This window comes from Anser brachyrhynchus (assembly GCF_964034855.1).
Source record: "Anser brachyrhynchus genome assembly, chromosome: 28".
Classification (NCBI taxonomy): Eukaryota; Metazoa; Chordata; class Aves; order Anseriformes; family Anatidae; genus Anser; species Anser brachyrhynchus.
This window is the reverse complement of record NC_137721.1, coordinates 3,786,955-3,810,309: the sequence shown is the minus strand read 5'-3', so window position 1 is coordinate 3,810,309 and position 23,355 is coordinate 3,786,955. Positions and strand designations below refer to the sequence as shown.

The window sequence follows — 23,355 nt, the reverse complement described above, 5'->3', positions numbered from 1 at the left end:
CTAAACTGGCCAAAGGGGTGTTCCATACCACATGATGTCTTGCTGAGCAAATAATAAGGGGTGGCTGGCTGGGGTGGGGGGACCACTGCTCAGGGAGGGGCGGGGCATCGGTCAGCGGGTGGTGAGCAACTGCATTGTGCATCTCTGGATGCTCTGGCTCTGGAGCATCCCCAAATGTGAATGGAGGGGTCCCGAGAGCATCTGGTGGCAAACAGAGGGCTCTGGCGCATCCCTAGAAGCAAACGGGGGCACCCAGAGTGTCACTGACAGGAAAGGGAACACTGGAACATCCTTTATCTTGTTCCCTGTCTCAAGTCCCCCCTTTTCTTTATCCTAAGAAAATTCTTGTGCTTATAACACGCCTTCTTGATTCAAAGTTTTCAGAAAATTCTTACCACTTTCTACTTGGTGCTTGATTTGGTTACGCTTACAGGTTTCATCTAGTCCTTTCATACAGCACCAAAATGCACACTGTACCAATACACAGGTTAAGAATACTAGTAAAAGCAAGATCAATATTCCTACTAACAATTGCTTAAGCCAAGAAAAGTTGGGGAACCAAGAGGTCAGTTTGTTCCATAATTCTCAAACCCACGAGGTGTCAGCTTGAACTACCTTATGTAAGATCTTGGTCTTTTCCCAAATATTTTTGAGATCAGCCTCAATTCGTCCTGCCTCATTTACATACATACAGCAACTAATATTTATTAAAGTGCAAACTCCCCCCCTTGGGACACTAATAAAAGGTCTAGTGCCTAAAACGTTCTTATTGAGTTGTTCTAGTTGCTTGCCCAAAACTGTAATATGTTGTTGCAGCTATAGGTTTCCTGCTTGTGTTAGATCTTCTCCTTTGTATGGCATTTGGTAAGGCCTGCCATACAGTATCTCAAAGGGGCTTAGTTCTACCAGTACATACCGGTTTCTTGACAGATTTTAGCAATCCGGTTTTTTTATCAAATGATTCATTTTTTTCACTCGGCCATTTGTGCGTAGTCTATACAGAGTGTGTTGGTGCCAGTCAATCCCCAGAACTTTGCTGACTTGGTAGGTCAGTTCTGCAGTGAAGTGTGGTCCCTTGTCAAATGACATTACTGAGGGTACGCCAAATCTCAGTGTCATTTCATTCAACAATACTTTGGACACTTCTCTGGCTTTGTTAGTTCTACATGGGAATGCTCCTGGCCATCTGGAAAAGGTGTCTGTTAGTACCAATAGGCATCTGAAGCCCCCTTTTCTTGGGAGTTCAAACAAATCAATTTGCCACTCTTTCCCAGAAACATTTCCCTTCCCTATTGTTCCTATTTGGGGTTTGATTCCTGTCTGTGGGCTACTCTTAAGACATATGACGCATTGTTTCAGTACCTGTCTGACGATGGTGTACAAGTTAGGTCCTATCCACTTTCTACTTAAAAACTGTTGTGATATTTCAGCTCCCCAGCATGCTTTATTGTGTTCTCCAATTACCATCCAGTATAATATGGCATCACAATTCTCCCATCATTTATTTGTGTTAAACCTGTAGGTAACGCTTTCCGATTACATCTTCAATGAATTGCGTATCAATCTTAGAATACTCTACTTCATTTTCTAAGGCTTTTGTTAATGCCTGGTAGTAGTGCCAAAATTTGACTCTCAGATGCCCGTTCTGCTGCCCCTTTGGCTTCTGCGCCAGCCAATCTATTTCCTCGTCCAATATCAGTATCCCCTGTTTAATGTCCTTTACAGTGCATAATGGCAACTTTAATAGGCAGGTATACCACCTGGAGTAACTTCAGTATGTCTTCTGCATGTTTAATTGAGGATGATAAGAGTCCTCTCTCCTTCCAAATTGCCCCGTGTGCATGCACCACACCAAAGGCATATTTTGAATCTGTCCAAATGTTAATTCTTTTCCCTTTTGCCAGCTCAAGAGCTCTTACCAAGGCGATGATTTCAGCCTTTTGGGCTGATGTTTGTTATCGCATATCCTGTGGGGCAAAGTCCCTGGTGGACGAAGCTGCTGCCGTCTACATACCAACCCTCCGCATCTTCTAGGGGCGTTTCCTTTAAGTCTGGTCGGCTGAAGTATACCGCGTCCATGGTCTTGATGCAATAAACTCTGTTACTAAAGGAAGAGGCTGGGTTCACACTACTAATGCCGAAAAAAAAATAGTAAACTAATAGTCCATTCTACACATTCCTTTTCTTCTTCGGTCGCTATCAACGGGTCATCTATGTATTGCAACAGTGTCCCCTTTTTCTGAAGGGGTTTTCTAAGCTTCAAGATCACAGGCTAGTTGTTTCCCAAATACAGTGGGGCTGTTCTTGAACCCCTGTGGTAACATAGTCCAAGTAAGCTGACTTTTTCGTCCTCTATTAGGATTTTCCCATTCAAAGGCAAGGAGTTTCTGGCTTTCCGTTGCCACGGGCAGGCAGAAAAAGGCATCCTTTCAATCTAGTACCGTGAACCAAACTTGACTGTTTTCTAATTTTGTCAAAAAGTTATAGGGATTGGCTACTACAGGGTATACATCTTTTGTGGTCCTATTGATGTCCCTTAAATCCTGAACTATGCGATAGGTTCCATCTGCTTTCTAACTCGGCCTATATGGAGTGTTATATTCTGACTCGCATTCAGTAATAGTCCATATTTAAGAAAGTTATTGATTATTCCTTCCATTCCCCTTCTGTCTTCCACCTTTACTGGGTATTGCTTTTAGCATACCTTGGGAGCATTTTCCTTTTTTTTTTTTTTTTTTTAATTTTTTTTTACAGGCACTACATTCTTTGCTCCCCCAGGTATTCCTGTAGCCCAAACTCCCAGATAGATTTGGTTCAGGATTACATCCATCCAGGGAGTCCTATCTAGAGCTTTCTCTGGAGTCACCAGGAATAGATTTCAGAGTTTAATATGTTACCTTTATTTCCATTTTCCCTTGTCCAAAAGAAATCTTTGCATCCAATTTTTCCAGCAAGTCCCTTCCTAATAAGGGCCTTGGCGAATTGGGCAAGTATAAAAATTGATGTATTCAAATCATTTTTCCCCAATTTAAATTTCAAGCACTGAAAAAAAAAAAAAATCAACAAAAAACACCTTTTCCTGTTGGCCAGTTGCTCCTATTACATTTACAGACTCAGCACTTTTCCAGAATCAATTTTTGGATTAACACAGAGAAAGAGGCTCCCGTAACCAACAAAAAATCCAAGCCTCTCTCTTCGTTCTCTAGCTTCATTTCTCTAGCTTGTTAGTAATAGGCAATAAATCTTACTGTCTCCCTATGCTGAGTCTGTTTTGCCCGTCACAATAATTGTTGACCGATCTCCCTGTCCTTCTCTCAACCCTTGAGCCCTTTTTATTGTATTTCTCCCCCTTTCCCTTTGAGGAAGGGGAGTGAGGGAGTTGTTGTGGTGGAGCTTGGCCACCCACCCAAGTAAAACCACCACACCTCTAGTAACCTCTAAGAGCATTCTAGAAGTCTACCTGGAAAACCCAGCAGATGCTAGAGTGCACTGGGAGTGTTGTGAGGTCTCCAGGGGTCACAAGAGCACACCATGAGGCACTGGGATGCATGTCAGGTATGTTAAACAGCACTGGTGGGTGTGGGGGAGTGAACGAATGGCTGTATGGTGTTCAGATGCCTGCTGGGTTAACCACAAGATCCAGTCATGGCAGAAAGTCAGCCAGAGATCAAGAAGCTTTTGGACAACGCTGTCAGATATATGGTTTAATTTTTAGGTAGTCCTGTGTGAAGCCAGCTGTTAGACTTGACGATCAGTCCTTGTGAACCCCTTCCAACTCAGGATAGTTGATGATGATCTCCGTGAACTTGGCCCAGATCCCATGAGCTGACCTGATGAGTCACAAAGCTGTGCACACATCTCATGCTGCTAGGAGCAGAACTTCAGGTGAAATGAGTTTTCTTGAATGGAGTGTCTCTAGAGGCCAAGTATCCTGGCTCTGATGCGCTAGCTGTAGCCAGGGTTTTAGATACCACGGTAGGCAGGCCTGGTTGGGGGAACATAGCTAAACAAGGCGTGTGCCCTGTCAAGCTCCTTATCTGGAAAGTACAGGCGCATCTTGTCCAGGAGATGGCCTGGCCAGAAGTTATTGTCGCTTGACTTTTGATTCTTATTCTTCTCAAGAGGCCTAGAGAAAAAGAAAGAAAAAAAGAAAAGAAAGAAAAAGGTAAGAGAGAGTGGCACGTTTTATGGAAATAAAATTCTCGGCAACTTCACTGCTATTACCAGTAATGGCAAATGCGAGCCTGACAAGAACCAGCTACTAGGACTTCTGGAAATCCCTGCCTGTCCTTCTTATACATGACTGACATTGGAAATGCCAACTTGCGAAGCTATCTTAAGAGCTGATGCGTTGCCTGTCACTGTAGTATATAAACTCTCTGAGATGAACTGGGAAGATTGTGCTCTATTTTGCAAAGTGTTTTTTCTCCTCAAAAGCTTCTCCAGTCTTGCAAAGTTGGATTCTTTAGGACTGCCTTTCTTCCACGAGCTCAGCTGTGAGGCTGAGTCTTTCTATTCAATCGGATTTGGGAATCACTTTGACTAAAGAAGACGCTGCAAGTGCTATGACCAAGCTGGCAGTGGACATCCCAGTTTCATGGGTCAGGAAAGACCTTTGCACACTCATGAACTCCTTGGACAGTACGAGTCTGAAGACAGCAGGGACAAGGACAGCAAAAGAACTTGGACTCGTTTGGGAAGAAAAGCTTTTGTGGGTGACCTGAGATGGAAGAAAAATTAGGGCAAACTGCCTCTGTTCTCAGGGCTGACATTGTGTCTATGTCCAGAAAACATGCATCTCCAGATCCTACAGATAAATGTTGAGATGCAAAGAATGTTGCTCCGTAAAACAGATCTGCCACCTGCATCTGACTTTCCTCCTGCAACGTTTAGTAACGTTCTGAAGGGTCAGTTTTCTAGAGAAACAGAGGAACTGAGGTATAATGGGAGGAAAATAAGCACTGCCCTACTAGGAGCAGCTGGCTGCTGGCTGCACGCTTCTGCAGCGGGCTGCTTCTGCCCCTGACTGGGGAGCTTCTCCAGGCATCCACAGCTGGATTCTTTGGGATTGCCTTTCTTATGCAAGAAAAAACGTTCTCTGAGGGGATTTCCAAGAAGTGCTGGGTTGGCCTGACGAGGACCGTCTTAGGTGAGAAGTTCTGTCATCTCTGCAGATTGGAGTACAGAGAAACTGTTCGCCAGCACCACTGCAACCCCGCAAGTCAGCACAAACACAGCCGTGGCCGTGTAGCTGAGAAGAGATCTCGCTCTCTCTCTGCTATCGCTCGCTGCTCCCTTGCAGCATCCTAATGTTTCACTTCAGTACCTCAGTACCACCTCTGATGCAGTGGGAGCTGATGCACAGCAGGGCAGCAGGAAGGGACTGATCATAAGCCCTCTTTGAACCAACCTTTTTTCTGCCTCTTTGGCCTGTTTTCCTGATGCACTTTTTGACTTGGACATGCTCAGAGAAGATGTGGCGTCAGCATGTCCTGTGCTGTAGTATCCTCCAGGCTGCCTGATCTTCCTCACGTCTTCTCCTTCTTTGATGATCTTGTCTCCTGGGTGCAGCAGGCCTGTTGACAAAGCGCACAGAGAAGAGCAACGGTGTATGGACAGCCAATGCTGAATATATTTATCCAAGAAAACTCTGTTCTCCTGTTGCCCCAAGCCTGTCCCTGTGCTGTCTCTCCCCATCCGATCCAGGTCACCTCTGGGTTTGGTCAGTGATACTGACCAGGAGGGGACAGAAAAGACGTCCCCACTCTGGAAAGGAGGAAGACATGATGGCCCAGCAAGTACTGAGAGGACACGATGGCCCTGGCCAACTTCACATGGGGCCTCTTCCCGCATTCTCTGCCCTGGGCTCAGGAGCCCCATTTCAGCTCAGCCCTTGGCTCACGTTGCAGGTATAGCAGTGTCCAGCTCTGACACAGCTGTGCCACAGCTGTGCCTGGCCATGGACCTGCCGAACCTGACCATGGTCTGGCCTCCCTGCTTGACCTTGCACCTGCCCCATCACCATGAGCTTGCCCCATTAGCTGCACTTGTGTTTGGTCCTGGCTACCAGTCCAGGGGGACGTGGCCCTGGCTGCTCTGTAGCGCTCTTTGCTAGCTCAGCCCTGCTCTGGCCCTGCTGATGGTATCGCTGATCCTAACCAGCAGCATCTGCCGTGGCCCTCCAAGGGCTGCAAACATTCTCCATCAGCAGTGCCCCACCCTGAACATGCATCGTGCTTCTGGGTCTTGGGAAGAGGCATGAGCATGTCAGGCTTAGTACGTTCACATTAGTACGTTCCTTGCTCTTTGCTTTACCTCTTTGCAGCGCTTTGTCAGTGAGACAAATGTTACGCTCCTTGCACAGCTTGGAGCAATTCAGATAGCTCACAACGGCATTTCTGCGATACCGGTCAACCAGTGCTCCCATGTCACCCTCTGTAGTTGATGGCAGGCAGTGTTCATCAACAGGTGCATCCCCAGATCTCACCAGCCGACACTTTTCTTTCCATTCTATCGGGCTGTCTTTGATCTGCAAGTAAAGGAATGGTCCCCGTTAGCTTTCAGTGAGGCCCTGGAGTTGCTACATTCCCTTTGGAGAAACTACAGGCAGGGATCCATCTCAGAAGTGTGTGTAGATGGGACTCAGCACCCTGCGATGGGACCAAGCACTTATCCGGGAGTACCATTCCCTTCCAGTGCCAGGCCCGCAGGCGGGTGCTCCCTAGAGCACCAGGCAGAAGAGCAGCATACTGGACATAGGTGCCCCAGATGAAAAAAGTCTCCCAGCCACCATCTTTTTCTGATTGTGTCAGGTTGACTAGAGCTCAGATGACTCCATCGCCACACCTAAACGTCGCTTCAACTCCCATTTCTTGCCACTTCAGTTACCCAGAAAAGAGTGTTTACATCACCAAAGTGTTCAGAAGCCAAACCAGTTGTTTGAGACAGCTTGTAGCATCTCAGCTGTGAGGCACTATGTGGTCAAGGGACTACCTGACCTTCTACTCTGAGAAGTTAATATTCAGAACAATCTCCAACCTTGTCCTTTGCTGCCCACCCCACATTCGCAAGCACGTAGAGGTGCGCCTTTTTTCCTGCCACAGTACCTTCTCCAGCCGTCTCCTCTCTCTTGAGCGTTTTCCAATCTCTTCCATTTCATCACAGTTTAAATGTCGCCGGCCTGGCTCAATGTTGACTGGGGGCACTTCCAAGAGTGTTAGCTTTTCTTTGGGCTCGGTAGGAGAGCAAGGCTTCGTCCCCACAGCTTTGTCCCCAGCAGAAGGTGGAGAAGTGGCAGCTTTGCAAGCGTTTCTCCGGACCTGAGGCTGTACATCTACAGCAGTTTAAAAAGCAAACAAATGAAAAGCTCAGAGAAACCCTGTTAGACAGTAGCAGAAATAAAAAACAAGGCTGATCAATGTTTATAAGGCAAAAAGCTCTGGCATTTTGTGCAGTCTGGAGCACCCAACAGATGACGGTCTTTGAATGGAAGCATCCTTTAGCTTTCAATCCAGGCATACGTATTACAGACTACTCCCATCTCCGCTTTGCCCCATTCTGTTTCACGCTCACAATACATGTTTAGTCTACAAAACAATTAGTACAACAACACAGCAGCAAAACGCCTCTTCTCTCCAAGATGTGAAACCTTCAGACAAAAATGACACGGGTACCATGGCAAGCCTTCAGGTTTGGGCTAGGTTTTAAAGAGTAGGACCTTTGAATCTGCATTATCCAGCTGCCCTCAACAGCTGGAGAAAGGGTCTGCTTCTGATCAGCCGGATGATCAACGCTAACCAATAAAATACAGTACAGGAGGTTAAACCTCAGGGTTCAGATTCCGAGTCAAACCGAAAAGACCGGATAAGCTGTCTCCCACTAACGGGCTGAGTATTGCACTTCCCCTGGATTCTTTAGCTTCTCCCCAGAGGTCTCCTTTCAGCAACCCCGTTGCAGGACAGTAGTGGCAAGGAGCCATATTCTGGACCCACTTTGGCATTCCCTAATGCCACCTGTGTACTTTTAGGGCATCTGTAAGGATATAGAGAGAGATTCCCAGCCCAGGGTTCTCCTCTCACCTTTGCTGGTCTCTTTGGGCTGTCCTTTCCTCATTTCCAGCCATTGCTTTTGACATTCCATCAGCTCTTCACTGCTTATATAATTCCCCCGTTTTGAAGAAGTCAAGAAGATGACCACATCCTCCAGTTCCTTGTCACTGATGGGAACTTTTGCCTGGCAACCAAAACAGAAGACGACAGTGTGATCAATAAAAAAACAAGGCTTGGCCCAGAGTAGGGGGGATGAGCTTTGCTGTTGTTTTAAATGCTTTTTCAGAAAAGGCACAGAGGCAACCTGTTGAGCTTTAAGCTTTACAGGAGTTTACCAAGCACTGAAAAATTTACCGGTCTTCTGCTGGCCTCTGCTGAGCTCTCAGTTTTCAGTGTGCCAAACTTCTCAGCCATCTGGGCGTCAAGAAGCTAATTTGGCTTGGAACAGAATACCAGAAAACACCTGAACTGCTAAACCCTAACAGACCTGGGCATGCTCTTGACAGTTCTGTACCGCTGCAGCCTGTGGAAAGTGAGGCTCAGCATGAGCTCTGCTGTGCCAACAGGTACTAAAAGGCAGTGCAGCGGGCAGACATATGAAACTGGTCAAGGAAAGACCAAGTATCACCACGAGGAAACTTGATGCCACTTCAGGCCACGTTACTCAGCACCGACTGTCTTTAGAGACTATGAGGCAATGAGTTTCACTCCCTCCTGGGACTCAGTCTGGGTGACACCTCGCATCCCTGCAGCCTTCCCTTCCCTCTTCCCTTCAACATTTCACTGGCTGTGGGAGCCATCCTCTGAGAGTAACACAAGAGAAGTTGGAGCTTTTCCAGTTCTCTGGGTTGGCATGCAGCAAAACAAGGCAAAGTTGCAGCAGTTCCTTACTTTTCTCTTCCCTACATACCTCCTTGATGACTTTAATGAAGTCTGCTCTCATGATCTTTCTCTGTTCCATTCCAGCCTTTCTGAAGATGTCTACCATTGTCAACTTCTGTTGTTGTAGGAGGTTATGCAGTTTGAGAAGAGCTTGGGGGTATGGTGCACGAATAAGGGGAAGGCTACCCTTCTTCCGGGTCTGGCTCCTTGTTGGTGGTGAGCACTGAAAAGGAATTAGAAAATACCCTCAAATCACCGTTATCCAGAATCACTGTGCCAGCAGATGCAGAAGTGGCTGGGATAAAGCAGTGTCACGCTGCCGACGTATGAGCAGATGCTGAGGCCGTGGCACGGCCACAGGAGATGAAGTACAGTAATCCCAAGAGTGGCACAACACAAGGTATACTTACGTCTGGCCTGTCGGTCACGGCTGACTTGCTTTTAGCCCTCTGGTCTACTCCAGCTGCCATTATTCGTTTCCTGACTCTACTTTCCAGTCTGCTTAAGGTAGGTTTATGACTCAGCCATTTCTCAACATCTCCAAAGCTTTCCAGCTGAGATCGGAGTTGCTTCCTCTCCTGAATCCAAGCCTCCAGCTTTTGTAGATCATCTTTTGTATCACAGGTGATCTCTGGGGAGCTGAGGCTATCTTCTTCTTCCTGTAGCTGCTGAAAAACAGACAAATGACAGAAATCGGTGTCCTGAGTTGGTTTCAAACAGGGAGAGCCTGGTCTTGCCACACAGGGAGCAAAAACGAATGCGACATCTGGAGCATGGAGCAAACCTACTTGCTTTCCGTTTAAAGACAAACTTTGGATACAGTTTTCTCCAATGGTACAGTTTGAAACCCTGCTCCAAAACCACTTCTGGCTTGACATTAGTCAAACCATCAGCCGTATCCTCGCTGCTTGTGTTAGTACTTTAACAACAGATGAGCTTCTTACAAAACCTACTGTTGAGATCGCATTGGTATAATGGTTTTGGAGGGGACTTCCTGCTCTGAGGCTTTTCTGAGATAGAGATGGGAGGGGTGTCTGGGCCTGCCACCAATCCCAGGTGTATGAGAGCGCTGAGAAACAGCCATCGGGCAGTCACAGAACAGCATCAAGACACGTGCGTCCTGCCTCTTATCAAGGTGTTGGCTCCCTGCCCTGAAAGAGCAGCTGGAACAAAACGTCAGCTGTTACGCTCACGAAAAATGGTCTTAGTGCTCTTCATGTTAACTGAAGAGACCGGAAGTAACAGCTGCTCCTGGAGCTCTCCTGCAGCATGCTGCAGCTGGAGCTGCCTCAAGCCACTGGACTCAAGTTCCAGGGCAGGGAAAAGGTGTCCTCCTGTCAAGGGACAGAGAGTGTGCTTCTGCCCTCACTCTGCTAGACTGCTCTTGGTGTCCCCTGGCTTCTACCAGGAATTCCTTCCTCATGGCAATGTGCCAGCGGCAATAAAAGCAACAGCCACGTGCCCTGCTCTCTAGAGGTGGCAATATTGCTGGGACTCAGAGACCTTCACAACTCAGCTTCACCCCAGCCAGCAAAATGCTACTCTGCGGGATGCTTTACAGGGCCTCCCGTACCTGGGCCATCCACATCTCATCCCTTTGTCTCTCATCTTGCTCTTCCAGCACTTCTGGAAATGTGACCCTTTTTGCTTCTCTGGTCTCTTCTTTCTCCTTGCTGGCCACGGATGCCTCCAGTTTCCCTCCAGCCTGCATCCCCAGTACAGAGCGTGCTTCCTAGAGGAACCCAGAAATGCAATAGCAGCAGTTATTCATCTGGTTTTTTTCTTTTTCATTTTATTTTTATTTTTAATACTGTTCTTCTCTCCCTCATCTTCTCTATTTTTCCCTGAAGGTTCGTCAGCAATTTTTTGCTCCCAGGTTCTTACAGACGCAACCAGAAAGCCGTTCTGTTATGACCAATGAGCTAACTCATGAACGAGCTATTTTTCAAAATGGGCCACTGCTTTTTTTTTTCTTTCTTTCTTTCTTTCTTTCTTTCTTTCTTTCTTTCTTTCTTTCTTTCTTTCTTTCTTTCTTTCTTTCTTTCTTTCTTTCTTTCTTTCTTTCTTTCTTTCTTTCTTTCTTTCTTTCTTTCTTTCTTTCTTTCTTTCTTTCTTTCTTTCTTTCTTTCTTTCTTTCTTTCTTTCTTTCTTTCTTTCTTTCTTTCTTTCTTTCTTTCTTTCTTTCTTTCTTTCTTTCTTTCTTTCTTTCTTTCTTTCTTTCTTTCTTTCTTTCTTTCTTTCTTTCTTTCTTTTTTTTTCTGAAGTAAACTATGCCCAAATAAAGTTTCTGGCATGCTCCATGAAACTATGGATGTGAACAGGGGATTGCTAAGATTCAGAGAAATGCACATCTTTGAAATACTCAGAACAGAAAAATGGACATACAGTAAAGGGATCTTTTCACAATAAACATCTAAGTATTTAGCGCGTACATCCTTTTCCTAAGATACCCCCACATGATCATCTACAATCAAAAGAGACACAAAAATTATCTTGGTCCATGTTACATACCTGTCCTGTGTGTCTATGATCTTCAGAAGTAAGCAATGGCAATTTAAGCCTCTTGCAGGGAGTTTCTTTGTGCTGCCTTCCTTCTGGGACTGGACATTCAGGGAACAGTCTGAAAATACACACCAGCATGAGTCAGGAAGTGAATCTGAGTGCAGGAAGAGTTTCTTTTCTCCACCCTCTCTCCAAACTGAGAGACCAGGCTCATGGAAATCTAAAGAACCATGCGCATGACTCGCAGCTGCTGGGATAATGATCAGCATTAATCACCAAGAAGACCTCAACACTGGAAGCAGTCAGGAGATAAAGGAAGACACATAAGAGAGTCACAAGACACCGCAACACAATTCCCACAAGCACCTGTGAGGCACTTCCCATCCAGCAAGGCAATGCTCTGCATAGTGACGTGTGTTGAGGCAGGGCACGCTTGGACAGGGCAGAGCATCCCCCCCCACTCAGGAGAATAGCTCATCTGCCGGCTGTCTACCTACAGCTAAACCGCCGTGGTCTGCACCAGGCAGAAAGCTCTTTCTAGAAAGTCTGTGGCGACCCAGACTGAATGCCCGCTCAAAAAGGCAGCAGTTCAGGTCTCTGGATGTAGGGAGTGCCTGAGCCTGTCGCTGCCATCAGAGGGTGGCAGAGACTCCGTGTGCGTGTGAGGTGTGAGCAGGTGGATGACCTGGTCAGCCTGGTGGCAGAGCTCAGGGAGGAGGTGGAGAGGCTAAGGGCTATCGGGGAGTGTGAGCAGGAGTTAGACTGGTGGAGCAACTCCCTGCCAGGCCTGAAAGAAAGGCACCGGGGTGAGACACCCCAGCAAGTGGTGGACCCCCTGCCCTGTCGCTGTCGGGCAGAGGGAGGGACCTAGGAGATGAAGAGGAATGGGAACGGGTCCCTGCTCGGTGTCGCAGGGAACCCCTCTCCCTACCAGCTTCGCCTTCCCAGGCGCACTTACACAACACGTTTGAGGCCTTGGAGCTTGAGAGACTAGTGGGGGAGGATGTGTTTGAAAGTCCACCCAGGAGGTTGCCTAGGGCGAGGAAGTTGACTCCACACCTCAGGACTGCCTCCACCAAGAAAGAAAGAAGGGTAATCGTTGTAGGCAACTCCCTTCTCAGGGGAACAGAGGGCCCTATATGTCGGCCTGACCCTACCCGTAGGGAAGTCTGCTGCCTCCCTGGGGCCCAGGTCAGGGACATTGCCAGAAACCTTCCCAACCTGGTTCGCCCCTCTGATTACTATCCTCTATTGATAGTCCAGGCTGACAGTGATGAAATTGCTGAGAGAAGCCTGGAGGCTATCCAAAGGGATTTCAGGGGACTAGGGCGGTTAGTAGATGGAGCGGGAGTACAGGTGGTGGTTTCCTCCATCCCTACAGTGCAAGGGAAGGGTACAGAGTGGGTACTCCCACATGCCCAGTGATAGGACGAGGGGGAATGGGCTAAAGTTGCGCCAGGGGAGGTTTTGTTGGATATTGGGACAAACATCTTTACGGAAAGGGTTGTCAGGCACTGCGTTGGGATGCCCAGGGAAGTGGTTGAGTCACCGTCCCTGGAGGTCTTCAAAAGACGTTTAGACGTAGAGCTTAGTGATATGGTTTAGTGGAGGACTTGTTAGTGTTAGGTCAGAGGTTGGACTAGGTGATCTTGGAGGTCTCTTCCAACCTCAATGATTCTGTCGTTCTGCGATTCAGTATAAGGGCCAGTTCTCTTCAATGTCTTTATCGATGATCTGGATGAGGGGATCGAGTGCACCCTCAATAAGTTTGCAGACGACATCAAGTCAGGTGCAACCAGCACCTGACTTCAGAGCAATCTGAGCAACCAGCTCTGACTTCAGAGCTGATCACACTTGCAGCAGCCCACTGGACTGAGACCTCCTGAGAAGTAGGATCCTATAAAGCATGCCACACAAGCACAAGAGCATGAGGCCACTCTAACAAATCCTTTACATCTCACCTGCCAGGAGGCTCTTTTGCCTTTGTTTTCTCCTCTGCTTCTTCCTTCACTTTAGCTGTGGCCAACGTGTTTGGAGAAAGTCTCCTTCGCAATCGCAGAAGTTGTAATGTATGAAGAGACGCTGTAAACACAAAAGGAGAAAACCTCTCAGGACATCAGGCACAGATCTGCTCTGCAATGTTATAAGCTAGTTGAGGTATCCCTGTGACTCCTTCTGAGACCTGTTTTCCAGAAGATTGCAAGCCCTTTCCTGACACCAGGTCCCATCTGACCTTTGATATCCACAGTGCTGCATTACTCCTTTTGGTGTGAGCTTTCTACTGCTGCAGCAAGTCCATCCCCTCTGAACAGTGGGGGTTTTGCGGGGAGACGCATTTTGGTGCCTAACAATCTCTTTTGGGGCAACAATTTCTTGGAGCGGCATAAATGGTTTTTATACACAGGCTTTCTATCCTGGTGCATTCAACTCAAGCACATTATATCTGTGATATTCACGAGGAATTAAGAATGAGGAGTTCCCAGCTTTAGAGGAGAACCAAAGTTTTGGCACAGCTTGGCAACCTTTGTGCACTGTTCTCTACACAATTTTTCTCTCATCAAATGACAACATGGTGATTCAAAGGGGTATGCCCAACCCCTCAGTCTCCCACAACTCAAGACGGAGTTTGTTATTCACGGTGCTAGTGGACTTGCCAAACATTTACTCCCTCCTGCACAAACAAACCCATAAAATGGAAGAGAGGCACTCTTTGGCACGTAATGCAGGGGAAAAACATCCTTCAGCACTATCTTGTTCAAAATGTGTCCCTTGAGATTTACCAGGAGGGTAAACAGAGGCACAGAGGGTGCCTCTGCTATCCCAGGCATCTCACTGTAACCTGAGTGCCAAGCACCCCCCAGTGAGGACAACAGGGAAAGGCACAAACCTCCACCAGCAGTCAGTCATTAACATTACCTTGTTCATCAAGCATCTCTTCCTCTGCAAGATGCTCCCTAGCAAGCCGAGGTACCGCCTTAATCTCAAACCTGGAAATAGGAAGAAGGCAGCATTCTGTGAAAAGGGCTCCTTTGCCAGATTAATGTCAAGGTATCTGTGGGGAGTCCAACACATGCCCTAAACCATTCAAACTGAGCAGTGCTGGCCTCGGGAACAGCTCAGCTGCCCCTCGCTAGACAGAGGTTTGGGTTTTTATTTTGCCCCAGTGCTCCTGTGTCATCCTGACACAAGAAGGCATTTCAGAGTTCCTTTGATTGACACGAGTTTCACAAAAGACATGGAAACATCACAGACAGAGGACAAGCATAGATCTGGTCCTTGTTCCACCTGCTAAGAGATCCTGTCCGTGTTGCATTCAAAACAACAGAAATATTAGGATCTTACTTCTTTTAGATATTTTGGCAGTTTTAACCACATAAAAGAGAAGAAGCAGATGAAACATTAGGTGAGTTGCTTCAACGCCTCTGCAGAGCAAACCAGTTGCCTCTGACTGGAGTAACGGTAAAATGCAGAACACAGTCAGTAACTGAGGATGATGCATAAGTCCAAGCTAAGCAAAAGCAAGGATGAAATTAACTGCAAAACAGTAATTTGGAAGAGCACTACCGATCATGAGCTGAGCACACGTGAGTGTGCACAGAGAAGGGTTGCAGGAACAAATATACTCACTGAGGGAGCAGGTGGGCACGGCCAAAATGGCTTGGAAAGAGGGCAGTTTCTTTGTCCAGTCTGACCAACTTTTTCTGCAGCAGGGACAGAAACATCTGACATCAGTCCAAGGAAATGATCTCAACAGTCACAGAGGCCTTTCTATAGCTCCACGAATTCACTGCCTCTCAGCAAACTTCTTGACAAGCGCCTCAGCCAGTTAAAACACACTGCACAGCACATGATCTGCTAGGGTGAGGAACACTGCCAACCTTTTCACAAGGACCGTAGTTAACAGCCTCAGCCTGTGAACAAGTCAACGGAGCAAACACAAGGGAAGGCCCATCGTGAGCCCCGGCTTCCAGCTGCTGCTTTCAGTGGGGTCACTTGCTTTAACTATTCCTGAATGCAGCGCAAATGGGTCAGAGCTGGTTTTATCCCCAGAGTTCTTCATAGGAGTCAGAGGATTGCATTGGCAGTGTGGAGGAACACAGAGACCAGACCTTTTCTGCTGGGTCAGGAGAACCACACCAACGGCCTGCCTGCAGCCAAAAGGGCCTGGTGTCCTTGTGCCTCAGCCTCACACCCGCAGCGGCGGGGACATCATCAGCCTAGCCGTTGCTTTGGCTTTTTTCCTATTTATGGCGAGGCCCTTCCAGGGCTGTCCTTTGCCCAGCAACGATACGACTGCACGCATTGCCAGCAGTCATACAGCAAATAAAAGAAGGAAAACAAAAAGCTTTCACTGCGATGGACTGTGCCTAGCTCCAGCGTCCTGGCAGCTCACAGCTGCCAGCAGGGCTCAGTGCCCCCAGCCTTTGATGGGGCTTCAAACCCTCTCTAAGTAGGACTGCAGAAACAATAAACTTACAGCGACCAGCTTCTCTACCACGTATGTGGACTTGTTGAGACTGTGTAAAAACTCTTCAGAAAATGTCATTTTCACTCTTTGCCCTCGGATAGCAAGAGTGCCAACATCCTTTAACGTGAAGTCCGTGTCTTCCCTATTTGTGAGGATGCGGTAGAAGTATTGCAAGGTCTCCTCCAAACAGCTCTGCACAGTTTCCTTGGTGTAGGGGACGTTCAAGCGTATATTCTCATAGCTCAGCACCACTATCTTCATATCATCTGGAAAAAATGAGGAACAATGCAACCTGCACTGCAGTTGAGCAGATTCAAACAAAGTGCCAGGAGCTTCCAGCTCAAACATGCTGCTGTAGCTGCCGTCGTCTAAGCCTGGTACGACTCCTTAAAGCAGCTGATGTATGCTCCCCCTCAAGATAAACTGAAATCACTCCATCAATGTACCAAGTGCACAGCTGTGACTCCTCAGCCCAACAACCTCAGCCGTCCGCGGAACGCAGGAGGAGGAGGCGAGAAGAATGCGGCTGGTTCCCATGCAAAGAGCCCAGGCTCAGTGCACTCCTGGTCTGGGGAGACCTGCCTCGCACTGAGACAGGCAAGCACAAGAACTCTTCCAGACAGTTCTGGACAGTCCCTGTGGCCTTCAAAACTGAGGACCAAATGTCTCTGCTTTTGGTACCAGAGCCCTTTACCCCGGGGCTGCCCGACGGAAGTTCCTATCCAGGAGAAGCTGGGAGCCATTGGAAAGAGAAGAACCACCCCAAATGAAGCACCAAGCTCTCAGTGCTGCGCAGGTCTCATCCATGGCACACTGTAGCCAAAGCAATGGCAGCAGTCGACAGAAATTACAGCAAATCTGGCCATTGATGGCTTTCTATGCCAGCCATCTTTTCTGTCTCTCAGGGCCTTCCGATGGCATCTGAGCTGTCTATCAGCACTTCTAAACAGCAATCAGCACAACCCCTTAATAGATGTACACATGGGAAAACAAGACTTTAATTGGTATTCTTACCAGGAACACGTACACAACGGTGTTTCAGCTTACGAATCTGTCCAAGAGTCTTGGACAGCGAAAACACAGGTCTCCGAAATGTGAGCACCTGGCCGTTTTCAAAAGATAACCATTTTTTAATATGGAATGTCCCCAGTCCTGTTACAGTGACGGCCCGAGGCTGGTAAAGAAAAGAAGGGGAAGCATGTTTAAGTTGGAAAACAGAGTGAGGACTTGTGACATCTTGCAAGGGGGTGCCCTGTGCCCTGCCCACTCCTAATGCGGCATGGGGTAAGATGGGGGAGCTGGGAAAGCTCATGAGAGCTGAGTATGCCCACATACTCAGGGCATTTTCTCTCCCTTTCCTTTGCCCCTCAAGAAAATATGCGGTGAAGTAAAGCAGGTGGAGGAGGTCTAGCCCATCCTTCAGCTAGGTCCCTTCCAGCAACTGGGGATAACCCTGGAAGCATCCCCAGCTGTCTGTTTGCTCTCTCCACTCTGAGAGCGAAGAACAGAGAAGCCCCCAGCAAGTTCTGAACACATTTTCCTGCCGTTTTATATCTTCGATATAAATATGAATACTTGATTTTTTGTTTGGTTGGTTTTAATTATTATAATTATTTATAATAATATATAAATTTACGGAGAAACTGGTCTTTGGCACACTTGGGGCACATCTGTATGTGTCAGTGCGGCTCTGGGAAGAGCAATGGCACTTCCTGGCACAGGGCTGCCAGGACTTACTGAAGCCGTGGGGTGAGGGGAGGGGTAGGGTGCAGTCCCACCTTTGTCAGCATGAGCAATTGCTGAACCTGCTTGGACACACCACCCCAAATCGTGACGACATCTGGAAAGCAAGGGGACGACATGTCAAGCTCGAAGTCAGCAAGTCCATGGCCCATCAGCACATTTCTTAAAAGGCGTTTGCAGATGCAGGTATGATCTGACACAGCTCCCAGGATGAACCCATCTGTGACTCTGGCTGAATTTTTGACTGATATCAGTCTAACAGCCCTGCCACGCCCCAGGAAAGGTCTGCAGCTGCAGGAGCTATTAAAAGGGTTTTGGACAAGGGAATGCAGCCTGTAGGCATCTGAAATGGGAGGGCCTCTCTTAGCCCTAAGCCTTTTCTGAGAGCCATGAGGCACAGGAGGCTGCAGCAGGAAGGAGCCACAGGCAGGGAGGGGCTCAGCTCCTCCGTGAGAGGCCTTGTTGAAATGCTGAAAAGTCAGCAGATTTCCTCCTGACACGTGTATTTCTGGCAGTTTCTTGGGAGCCCATCAGGAACCTCAGCCCTCTTCCAACCGTGCACGCATCTTTCCGGTCAGAGCCAGATGTCCACGTGTGACCCACCAGCAAGCGGAACCCGGCCACAGGACTGCCACCACGGACAGGGCAGGAGGCCACACACACAGCACCCTTGAGGCCTCCCCCGCAGACAGGGAGCTCGCTTTCCACAATTTGTAGAGTTCATATTAGTCTGTAGCTACACTCATAAGAGGTCCCAAATGCCTTACCATTGACAGAAAGCTTCTTGAGAGTGGGAAACGTGACCTTGGTGCAGCCCTCAACCTCACTGCAGCGCTCAATGTTGGTGATTAGCGCTTCCAGGTTTGTCATGATCCTGCTTTGGGTCAGCACGTGAGGCTAGAGAGTGAAAGATCTGTGATTTTTCCTACTAGGAAACACTCTCTTTTTGATGTCCTCTGTGCTTCACCAAATAGCTCCTGCACCGTCCTACGCCTCCCTTTGTCCTCTGAGACTCTGAGCTACAGGAGAGACTTCTCGTGTCCTCCAGAGAAAACTGGATGCAAGAGCCTCCTTCAGCGCCCGAGCTCACTGAGGCACTGACAGAGAGGGCCTGGCGCGCTGTGGCATAAGGGGAGCTGCCATTGTGATGCGGAGGTGTCCCTTTGTGACCTGCGCTCAAGCCAGAGGGGTGCAGAGCCACTCCTTAACACAGCCCCTGTGGCCCAGCCAACTCGCTGGGCCCTGCAGCAGGAAGGGGGTTGCACGTTAGGGAACTGCTCCCCCACACACACACCCTCTCCTCACTCCCCAACGAGGCTGTGGGACAGGAAGAGCCTCTGAGATGTCACCAAAAGGAGGACACTGGGGAACACAGAACCACAGAAGGGTTAAGCTTGGACGGGACCTCTGGGTTCATCTGGTCCAAGCCCTGCTCAGGCAAGGCCACCGAGAGCCCCTTGCCGAGGACCACGTTCTGGTGGCTTTTCAGTATCTCCAAGGACAGAGGCCAGGCCCTTCAGCACCCTGGTGGCCTTCATGGGACTCTCCCCAGTAGGCCCCGGCCTCTCCCGTACTGGGGAGCTGTCCTGGTTTTGGCTACGATAGAGTTAATTTTCCTTCCTAGTAGCTGTTAATGTGCCGTGGTTTTGATTTAGGATAATAATCATGTTGATAACATGCTGATGTTTTAATTGTTGCAGAGCAGTGCTTGCACTAAGCCAAGGACTTTTCAGCTTCTCGCTCTGTCCTGCCAGCGGGCAGGCTGGGGTGCAGCAGGAGCTTGGAGGGGACAGAACCAGGACAGCTGACCTAAACTGGCCAAAGGGGTGTTCCATACCACATGATGTCTTGCTGAGCAAATAATAAGGGGTGGTTGGCTGGGGTGGGGGGACCACTGCTCAGGGAGGGGCGGGGCATCGGTCAGCGGGTGGTGAGCAACTGCATTGTGCATCTCTGGATGCTCTGGCTCTGGAGCATCCCCAAATGTGAATGGAGGGGTCCCGAGAGCATCTGGTGGCAAACAGAGGGCTCTGGCGCATCCCTAGAAGCAAACGGGGGCACCCAGAGTGTCACTGACAGGAAAGGGAACACTGGAACATCCTTTATCTTGTTCCCTGTCTCAAGTCCCCCCTTTTCTTTATCCTAAGAAAATTCTTGTGCTTATAACACGCCTTCTTGATTCAAAGTTTTCAGAAAATTCTTACCACTTTCTACTTGGTGCTTGATTTGGTTACGCTTACAGGTTTCATCTAGTCCTTTCATACAGCACCAAAATGCACACTGTACCAATACACAGGTTAAGAATACTAGTAAAAGCAAGATCAATATTCCTACTAACAATTGCTTAAGCCAAGAAAAGTTGGGGAACCAAGAGGTCAGTTTGTTCCATAATTCTCAAACCCACGAGGTGTCAGCTTGAACTACCTTATGTAAGATCTTGGTCTTTTCCCAAATATTTTTGAGATCAGCCTCAATTCGTCCTGCCTCATTTACATACATACAGCAACTAATATTTATTAAAGTGCAAACTCCCCCCCTTGGGACACTAATAAAAGGTCTAGTGCCTAAAACGTTCTTATTGAGTTGTTCTAGTTGCTTGCCCAAAACTGTAATATGTTGTTGCAGCTATAGGTTTCCTGCTTGTGTTAGATCTTCTCCTTTGTATGGCATTTGGTAAGGCCTGCCATACAGTATCTCAAAGGGGCTTAGTTCTACCAGTACATACCGGTTTCTTGACAGATTTTAGCAATCCGGTTTTTTTATCAAATGATTCATTTTTTTCACTCGGCCATTTGTGCGTAGTCTATACAGAGTGTGTTGGTGCCAGTCAATCCCCAGAACTTTGCTGACTTGGTAGGTCAGTTCTGCAGTGAAGTGTGGTCCCTTGTCAAATGACATTACTGAGGGTACGCCAAATCTCAGTGTCATTTCATTCAACAATACTTTGGACACTTCTCTGGCTTTGTTAGTTCTACATGGGAATGCTCCTGGCCATCTGGAAAAGGTGTCTGTTAGTACCAATAGGCATCTGAAGCCCCCTTTTCTTGGGAGTTCAAACAAATCAATTTGCCACTCTTTCCCAGAAACATTTCCCTTCCCTATTGTTCCTATTTGGGGTTTGATTCCTGTCTGTGGGCTACTCTTAAGACATATGACGCATTGTTTCAGTACCTGTCTGACGATGGTGTACAAGTTAGGTCCTATCCACTTTCTACTTAAAAACTGTTGTGATATTTCAGCTCCCCAGCATGCTTTATTGTGTTCTCCAATTACCATCCAGTATAATATGGCATCACAATTCTCCCATCATTTATTTGTGTTAAACCTGTAGGTAACGCTTTCCGATTACATCTTCAATGAATTGCGTATCAATCTTAGAATACTCTACTTCATTTTCTAAGGCTTTTGTTAATGCCTGGTAGTAGTGCCAAAATTTGACTCTCAGATGCCCGTTCTGCTGCCCCTTTGGCTTCTGCGCCAGCCAATCTATTTCCTCGTCCAATATCAGTATCCCCTGTTTAATGTCCTTTACAGTGCATAATGGCAACTTTAATAGGCAGGTATACCACCTGGAGTAACTTCAGTATGTCTTCTGCATGTTTAATTGAGGATGATAAGAGTCCTCTCTCCTTCCAAATTGCCCCGTGTGCATGCACCACACCAAAGGCATATTTTGAATCTGTCCAAATGTTAATTCTTTTCCCTTTTGCCAGCTCAAGAGCTCTTACCAAGGCGATGATTTCAGCCTTTTGGGCTGATGTTTGTTATCGCATATCCTGTGGGGCAAAGTCCCTGGTGGACGAAGCTGCTGCCGTCTACATACCAACCCTCCGCATCTTCTAGGGGCGTTTCCTTTAAGTCTGGTCGGCTGAAGTATACCGCGTCCATGGTCTTGATGCAATAAACTCTGTTACTAAAGGAAGAGGCTGGGTTCACACTACTAATGCCAAAAAAAAAATAGTAAACTAATAGTCCATTCTACACATTCCTTTTCTTCTTCGGTCGCTATCAACGGGTCATCTATGTATTGCAACAGTGTCCCCTTTTTCTGAAGGGGTTTTCTAAGCTTCAAGATCACAGGCTAGTTGTTTCCCAAATACAGTGGGGCTGTTCTTGAACCCCTGTGGTAACATAGTCCAAGTAAGCTGACTTTTTCGTCCTCTATTAGGATTTTCCCATTCAAAGGCAAGGAGTTTCTGGCTTTCCGTTGCCACGGGCAGGCAGAAAAAGGCATCCTTTCAATCTAGTACCGTGAACCAAACTTGACTGTTTTCTAATTTTGTCAAAAAGTTATAGGGATTGGCTACTACAGGGTATACATCTTTTGTGGTCCTATTGATGTCCCTTAAATCCTGAACTATGCGATAGGTTCCATCTGCTTTCTAACTCGGCCTATATGGAGTGTTATATTCTGACTCGCATTCAGTAATAGTCCATATTTAAGAAAGTTATTGATTATTCCTTCCATTCCCCTTCTGTCTTCCACCTTTACTGGGTATTGCTTTTAGCATACCTTGGGAGCATTTTCCTTTTTTTTTTTTTTTTTTTAATTTTTTTTTACAGGCACTACATTCTTTGCTCCCCCAGGTATTCCTGTAGCCCAAACTCCCAGATAGATTTGGTTCAGGATTACATCCATCCAGGGAGTCCTATCTAGAGCTTTCTCTGGAGTCACCAGGAATAGATTTCAGAGTTTAATATGTTACCTTTATTTCCATTTTCCCTTGTCCAAAAGAAATCTTTGCATCCAATTTTTCCAGCAAGTCCCTTCCTAATAAGGGCCTTGGCGAATTGGGCAAGTATAAAAATTGATGTATTCAAATCATTTTTCCCCAATTTAAATTTCAAGCACTGAAAAAAAAAAAAAATCAACAAAAAACACCTTTTCCTGTTGGCCAGTTGCTCCTATTACATTTACAGACTCAGCACTTTTCCAGAATCAATTTTTGGATTAACACAGAGAAAGAGGCTCCCGTAACCAACAAAAAATCCAAGCCTCTCTCTTCGTTCTCTAGCTTCATTTCTCTAGCTTGTTAGTAATAGGCAATAAATCTTACTGTCTCCCTATGCTGAGTCTGTTTTGCCCGTCACAATAATTGTTGACCGATCTCCCTGTCCTTCTCTCAACCCTTGAGCCCTTTTTATTGTATTTCTCCCCCTTTCCCTTTGAGGAAGGGGAGTGAGGGAGTTGTTGTGGTGGAGCTTGGCCACCCACCCAAGTAAAACCACCACACCTCTAGTAACCTCTAAGAGCATTCTAGAAGTCTACCTGGAAAACCCAGCAGATGCTAGAGTGCACTGGGAGTGTTGTGAGGTCTCCAGGGGTCACAAGAGCACACCATGAGGCACTGGGATGCATGTCAGGTATGTTAAACAGCACTGGTGGGTGTGGGGGAGTGAACGAATGGCTGTATGGTGTTCAGATGCCTGCTGGGTTAACCACAAGATCCAGTCATGGCAGAAAGTCAGCCAGAGATCAAGAAGCTTTTGGACAACGCTGTCAGATATATGGTTTAATTTTTAGGTAGTCCTGTGTGAAGCCAGCTGTTAGACTTGACGATCAGTCCTTGTGAACCCCTTCCAACTCAGGATAGTTGATGATGATCTCCGTGAACTTGGCCCAGATCCCATGAGCTGACCTGATGAGTCACAAAGCTGTGCACACATCTCATGCTGCTAGGAGCAGAACTTCAGGTGAAATGAGTTTTCTTG

The 23,355-nt window shown here is 47.3% G+C and overlaps 1 protein-coding gene across 7 annotated transcripts; it reads right to left on the bottom strand.

The window, feature by feature from the left end:
* Positions 1 to 15: 15 nt before the first annotated feature.
* Positions 16 to 23,325, bottom strand: LOC308183876 (EF-hand calcium-binding domain-containing protein 12-like). 7 transcript variants are annotated; one of them, XM_080570400.1, is made up of 17 exons: positions 22,350 to 23,325; positions 21,372 to 21,556; positions 17,679 to 17,740; positions 16,915 to 17,074; positions 15,910 to 16,166; positions 15,060 to 15,133; positions 14,349 to 14,419; positions 13,394 to 13,514; positions 11,442 to 11,550; positions 10,504 to 10,662; positions 9,341 to 9,598; positions 8,959 to 9,153; positions 8,079 to 8,232; positions 7,107 to 7,333; positions 6,316 to 6,529; positions 5,327 to 5,576; positions 16 to 4,126 (listed from the first exon to the last, which is right to left on the bottom strand). In XM_080570400.1, the coding sequence occupies exons 3-17, from the start codon at positions 17,688 to 17,690 to the stop codon at positions 3,964 to 3,966; spliced, it is 2,424 nt and encodes an 807-aa protein (XP_080426526.1). In that variant the 5' UTR covers positions 17,691 to 17,740; positions 21,372 to 21,556; positions 22,350 to 23,325; the 3' UTR covers positions 16 to 3,963. The 7 variants fall into 7 exon arrangements, 6 of the variants coding, with proteins under 6 accessions (XP_080426526.1, XP_080426527.1, XP_080426524.1 ...); XM_080570401.1 differs by lacking the exon at positions 21,372 to 21,556; XR_013942517.1 differs by lacking the exons at positions 17,679 to 17,740; positions 21,372 to 21,556; positions 22,350 to 23,325 and having other exon boundaries at positions 16 to 2,104; positions 2,898 to 4,126; positions 16,915 to 17,666.
* Between the last annotated feature and the right edge of the window lie 30 nt (positions 23,326 to 23,355).